At 71.1% G+C, this 5,897-nt stretch overlaps 1 protein-coding gene across 1 annotated transcript in view; it reads left to right on the forward strand.

The window, feature by feature from the left end:
- Positions 1 to 583: 583 nt before the first annotated feature.
- Positions 584 to 5,897, forward strand: part of LOC311205737 (maestro heat-like repeat-containing protein family member 1) — a gene marked incomplete at its 5' end in the record, with an annotated part of 78,676 nt that continues 73,362 nt past the window's right edge. The window contains 4 exons of the mRNA XM_084280233.1: positions 584 to 819; positions 917 to 1,050; positions 1,494 to 1,789; positions 5,318 to 5,508. Of these exons, the coding sequence (XP_084136359.1) occupies positions 584 to 819; positions 917 to 1,050; positions 1,494 to 1,789; positions 5,318 to 5,508 (857 nt within the window). The remainder of the gene's footprint in view (positions 820 to 916; positions 1,051 to 1,493; positions 1,790 to 5,317; positions 5,509 to 5,897) is intronic.

The raw sequence follows: 5,897 nt of genomic DNA on the forward strand, positions 1-5,897 counted from the left end.
CCGTGCCGAGCGGCGGCCGGCGGCCCCGCTGCGCCGCTCCCTATTGGCCAGCGCGCCTGGCAATCGCCGCCGAGCTCCTTTGCCATTGGTGCAGAGGGACGTCAGTCAGGGCGCGGCTCCCGCCCTCCAGCGCTCCGGGCTGTGATTGGCTGCTGGGGGACAAAGACGGGAGGGGAGGGGGGGGGAGCGGCTGTCAATCAGGGCGGGGCCAGGGGCGGGGCCAATGGCGGGGCGAGGGGCGGGGCGAGGGGCGGGGCCAGGCGGCTGCGCTCGGGCCCGGGGCCCGTTTCCCGCCGGTACCGGAGCCCGGGGCTCGAGTCCCGCCGGGTTTGTCCCGCCGGTACCGGAACCCTCGGGCCCGGACCCGTTTCCCGCCTGACCGGCCCCGCCGGTACCGGAACCCTCAGCCCCGGCCCCATTTCCCGCCGGTACCGGAACGTTGGGCCCCATCCCCGTTCCCCGCCGGTACCGGAACCCTCGTGCGGGGCCCCGTTTCCCTCCGGTACCGGAACCCTCAGCCCTGTCCCCGTTCCCATCCGGTACCGGAACCTTCGGGCCCGGCCCCATTTCCCCCGGTACCGGAATGGTCCGTCCCATCCCCATTCCCCGCCGGTACCGGAACGTTGGGTCCCGTCCCCGTTTCCCTCCGGTACCGGAACCCTCGGTCCGAGCCTCGTTTCCCTCCGGTACCGGAACGTTGGGCCCCATTCCCATTCGGTACCGGAACGGTCCGTCCCATCCCCGTTCCCCGCCGGTACCGGAACCCTCGGGCTGGGCCCCGTTTCCGGCGGTACCGGACCCCTCGGACTGGCCCCTCCGGTACCGGAACCTTCGGGCCCGGCCCCATTTCCCCGTTGGTACCGGAACGTTGGGTCCCATCCCCATTCCCATCCGGTACCGGAACCTTCGGGCTCAGAGCTCGTTTCCCACCGGATCAGCCCGTTCGGTACCGGAACCCTCGGGCCCGTTCCCATTTCCCCCTCCGGTACCAGAACGTTGTGTCCCGTCCCCGTTCCCCACCGGTACCGGAACCCTCGGACTGCCCCTCTGGTACCGGAACCCTCAGGCTCTGTCCCAGTTCCCCGCCGGTACCGGAACGTTGGGCCCCATCCCCGTTCCCCGCCGCTACCGGAACCTTTGGGACCGGCCCCATTTCCCCGCTGGTACCGGAACGTTGGGTCCCGTCCTCGTTTCCCGGCGGTACCGGAACCCTCAGCCCCATCCCCATTCCCCCCCGGTACCGGACCCCTCGGACTGACCTCTCCGGTACCGGAACCCTCAGCCCCATCCCCATTCCCCTCTGGTAGCGGAACCCTCGTTGCGGGGCCCCGTTTCCCTCCGGTACCGGAACGTTGGGCCCCACCCCCGTTCCCCGCCGGTACCGGAACCCTCAGCCCCATCCCCATTCCCCTCCGGTACCGGAACCATCGAGCCGGGCCCTGTTTCCCTCCGGTACCGGAACCCTCAGCCCCATCCCCATTCCCCTCCGGTAGCGGAACCCTCGTTGCGGGTCCCCGTTTCCCCCCGGCGCGGCGCCGGGCGGCCCGGAAGTGGCGGCGGCGGCGATGGCTCTGCCGGTGCCCCCGCCCCGGCCCCGGCCGCGGTCCCGGCGCCGCCGCCGCCGCCCACGGTGCTGATGACGGTTCGGGCGGCGCTGGCCGGGGCTCCGCGGGGCCTCCCGGCCGCCGCCGCCGCCGGGCTCCGCCTGCAGCTCAGCGTCCAGCCGCAGCCCGGCGGGAACCGGCGCTTCCGCCTCGGCCTGAGGCCGCCCGAGGGCGCGGCCGGGGAGGTGAGACCGGGGCGGGGGGAACCGGGACGGGACGGGGCTGGGGGGCCCGGACAGGGGGCCCAGGGCAGCCCCAAGGGTCCCAGAGCAGCCCCAGGGGTCCCAGGGCAGCCTCAGGGACCCCAGGGCAGCCCCAGGGGTCCCAGAGCAGCCCCAGGGGTCCCAGAGCAGCCCCAGGGGTCCCAGGGCAGCCCCAGGGGTCCCAGAGCAGCCCCAGAGGTCCCAGAGCAAGCCCCAGGGGTCCCAGGGCAGCCCCAGGGGTCCCAGAGCAGCCCCAGGGGTCCCAGGGCAGCCCCAGGGGTCCCAGAGCAGCCCCAGGGTCTCTGGGCACCCTGGGCCAGGGCTCCCCCTCCCCAGAAGGGCTCCTGCCCCCCAGCCCCAGCCCTGAGCCCACCCAGGGGTCCCAGGGCAGCCCCAGGGTCTCTGGGCACCCTGTACCAGGGCCTCCCCCCCTCCCCAGAAGGGCTCCTGCCCCCCAGCCCTGAGCCCACCCAGGGGTCCCAGAGCAGCCCCAGGGGTCCCAGGGCAGCCCCAGGGGTCCCAGAGCAGCCTCAGGGGTTCCAGGGCAGCCCCAGGGGTCCCAGGGCAGCCCCAGGGGTCCCAGAGCAGCCTCAGGGGTTCCAGGGCAGCCCCAGGGGTCTCAGAGCAGCCCCAGGGGTCCCAGGGCAGCCCCAGGGGTCCCAGAGCAGCCCCAGGGTCTCTGGGCACCCTGGGCCAGGGCTCCCCCTCCCCAGAAGGGCTCCTGCCCCCCAGCCCTGAGCCCACCCAGGGGTCCCAGAGCAGCCCCAGGGGTCCCGGGGCAGCCCCAGGGGTCCCAGAGCAGCCCCAGGGCAGCCCCAGGGATCCCAGAGCAGCCCCAGGGGTCCCAGGGCAGCCCCAGGAGTCCCAGGGCAGTCCCAGGGGTCCCAGAGCAGCCCCAGGGGCCCCAGGGCAGCCCCAGGGGTCCCAGAGCAGCCCCAAGGGTCCCAGGGCAGCCCCAGGGGTCCCAGGGCAGCCCCAGGGGTCCCAGAGCAGCCCCAAGGGTCCCAGGGCAGCCCCAGGGGTCCCAGGGCAGCCCCAGGGGTCCCAGAGCAGCCCCAGGGGTTCCAGGGCAGCCCCAGGAGTCCCAGAGCAGCCCCAGGGGTCCCAGAGCAGCCCCAGGGGTCCCAGAGCAGCCCCAGGGCAGCCCCAGGGGTCCCAGAGCAGCCCCAGGGGTCCCAGGGGTTCCAGGGCAGCCCCAGGGGTCCCAGAGCAGCCCCAGGGACCCCAGAGCAGCCCCAGGGGCTCTGGGCACCCTGTGCCAGGGCTCCCCCTCCCCAGGAAGGGTTCCTGCCCCCCAGCCCCAGCCCTGAGCCCACCCAGGGGTCCCAGGGCAGCCCCAGGGCAGCCCCAGGGGTCCCAGAGCAGCCCCAGGGGTCCCAGAGCAGCCCCAGGGGTCCCAGGGCAACCCCAGGGGTCCCAGGGCAGTCCCAGGGGTTCCAGGGCAGCCCCAGGGGTCCCAGGGCAGCCCCAGGGTCTCTGGGCACCCTGTGCCAGGGTCTCCCCCTCCCCAGGAAGGGTTCCTGCTCCCCAGCCCCTCTCCATCCCCCTCCTGCAGCTGGAGGCCGTTCCCCTGGGCCTGGCCCTCCCTGCCCTGGGCACCAGCCCCTCTCCAGCTCTCCTGGAGCCTCTTGAGGGACAGGAAGGGGCTCGGGGCTCTCCCCAGAAGCTTCTACCCCCTTCCCCTTCCCCTTCCCCTTCCCTTCCCCTTCCCCTCCCTTCCCCCTTCCCCTTCCCCTTCCTTTCCCTTCCCTCTCCCTCTCTCTCCTCTTTCTCTTTTCTCATTTTTCTCTCTCATTTCTCTTCCCCTCACTCCCCCTCCCTGTGCTGGGGTGGTGGCAGCGGTGTAGCCAGGGGTCGTGGTGTAGCCGGGGGTCACGGTGTAGCCGGGGTCACAGTGTAGCCAGGGGTCACGGTGTAGCCAGGGGTCACGGTGTAGCCAGGGGTCGCGGTGTAGCCGGGGTCGCGGTGTAGCCGGGGGTCACAGTGTGGTCAGGGGTTGTGGTGTAGTTGGGGGTCACGGTGTAGCCTGGGGTCACAGTATAGCCAGAGGTTGTGGTGTGGTCAGGAGTAACGGTGTGATCAGGTTCACAGTGTAGCCAGGGGTCACAGTGCAGCCGGGGTCATGGTGTGACCAGGGCTCGCGGTGTAGCCGGGGGTCGCGGTGTAGCCAGGGTCATGTTGTAACCAGGGGTCACAGTGTAGCCGGGGTCACAGTGTAGCCGGGGGTCACGATGTGGTCAGGGGTAACGGTGTAGTCAGGGATCGCAGTGTAATCGCGGGTCGTGGTGTGTCTGGGGTCACGGTGTAACCAGGGGTCACGGTGTAGCCGGGGGTCGTGGTGTGGTCAGGTTCATGGTGTAGGCAGGGCTCACGGGGTGTCAGGGGGTCGTGGTGTAGCCCTGGGTCACGGTGTAGCTGGGGTCACAGTGTAGCCAGGGGTTGTGGTGTGGTCAGGGGTCATGGTGTAGCCAGAGGTCACGGTGTAGCCAGGGTCACGGTGTAGCCGGGGTCACGGTGTAGCCAGGGTCACGGTGTAGCTGGGGTCACGGTGTAGCCGGGGGTCACGGGGTGTCAGGGAGTTGCGGTGTGTCCGGGGGTCGCGGTGTGGTCAGGGGTCACGGTGTGGCCCTCCTCCCCCTCCTCCTCTTCCTCCCCCTCTCCTCCTCCTCTCTTCCTCCCCCTTTTCCTCCCCTCTTTCACTTCCTTCTCCTCCCTCCCCCCTCCTCCTCCCCCCTCCTCCTCCTCTTCCTCCCTCTCCTCCTCCTCCTCCTCTTCCTCCCCTCTCCTCCTCCTCTTCCTCCCCCTCCTCCTCCTCTTCCTCCCCCTCCTCCTCCTCTTCCTCCCCCTCCTCCTCCTCTTCCTCCCCCTCCTCCTCCTCTTCCTCCCCCTCCTCCTCCTCTTCCTCCCCCTCCTCCTCCTCTTCCTCCCTCTCTCCTCCTTCTCCTCCTCCTTTTCCTCTCCCCTTCCTCCCCCTCCTCCTCTTCCTCCCTCTCCTCTTCCTCCCCCCTTCCCCCCTCTCCTCCATCTCCTCCTCTTCCTCCCCCCTTCCTCCCTCTCCTCCTCCTCTTCCTCCTCCTCCTCCCTCTTCCTCCCCCCTTCCTACCCCTCCTCCTCCTCTTCCTCCCCTCCTGCTCCTCTTCCTCCCTCTCCTCCTCCTCTTCCTCCCCTCTTCCTCCCTCTCCCCCTTCTCTTCCTCCTCCTCTTCATCCCCCTCCTCCTTCTCTTCCTCCCTCTCCTCTTCCTCCCCCCTTCCTCCCTCTCCTCCTCCTCTTCCTCCCCCTCCTCCTCCTCTTCCTCCCTCTCCTCCTCCTCTTCCTCCTCCTCTTCCCCCCTCTCCTCCTCCTCTTCCTCCCCCCTTCCTCCTCCTCCTCTTCCTCCCCCTCCTCCTCCTCTTCCTCCCTCTCCTCCTCCTTCTCTTCCTCCCCCCTTCCCCCCTCTCCCCCTCCTCCTCCTCCTCTTCCTCCCCCCTTCCTCCCCCTCCTCCTCCCCTGACCTGTCCGGTTGCCGCAGCCGCTGGCCGAGTTCGACCTGCAGCGGGTGTCGTACCGCGTGCACAGCGCCCGGTGCCACGAGCTGACGCCCGGCGGTGCCGCGGCCGAGCCGCTGCTGCTCACCTTCCCCGAGGAGCGCGAGGCCCAGCGCTGGTGGACCATCCTCAGCAGCTCCCTGCGCGAGGCACAGAGAGGTCAGGGGGGCTGGGGGTCAAAGGGGGGGCTTGGGGGGGCTTGGGGGGGCTGGTGGACCATCCTCAGCAGCTCCCTGCGCGAGGCACAGAGAGGTCAGGGGGGCTGCCCCACAGCTGGGGGGCTGGGGGGGCTGGGGGGCTGGGGGACCATCCTCAGCAGCTCCCTGCGCGAGGCACAGAGAGGTCAGAGGGCGCTGGGGGACAAAGGGGGGGCTGGGGGGGCTTGGGGGGGCTGGTGGACCATCCTCAGCAGCTCCCTGCGCGAGGCACAGAGAGGTCAGGGGGGGCTTGGGGGGCTGCCCCACAGCTGGGGGGCTGGGGGACAAGGGGGGGCTGGGGGGGCTGGGGGACCATCCTCAGCAGCTCCCTGCGCGAGGCACACAGAGGTCAGGGGGGGCTTGGGGG

The sequence above is a fragment of the Gallinula chloropus genome (assembly GCF_964237585.1).
Source record: "Gallinula chloropus genome assembly, chromosome: 2".
Classification (NCBI taxonomy): domain Eukaryota; kingdom Metazoa; phylum Chordata; class Aves; order Gruiformes; family Rallidae; genus Gallinula; species Gallinula chloropus.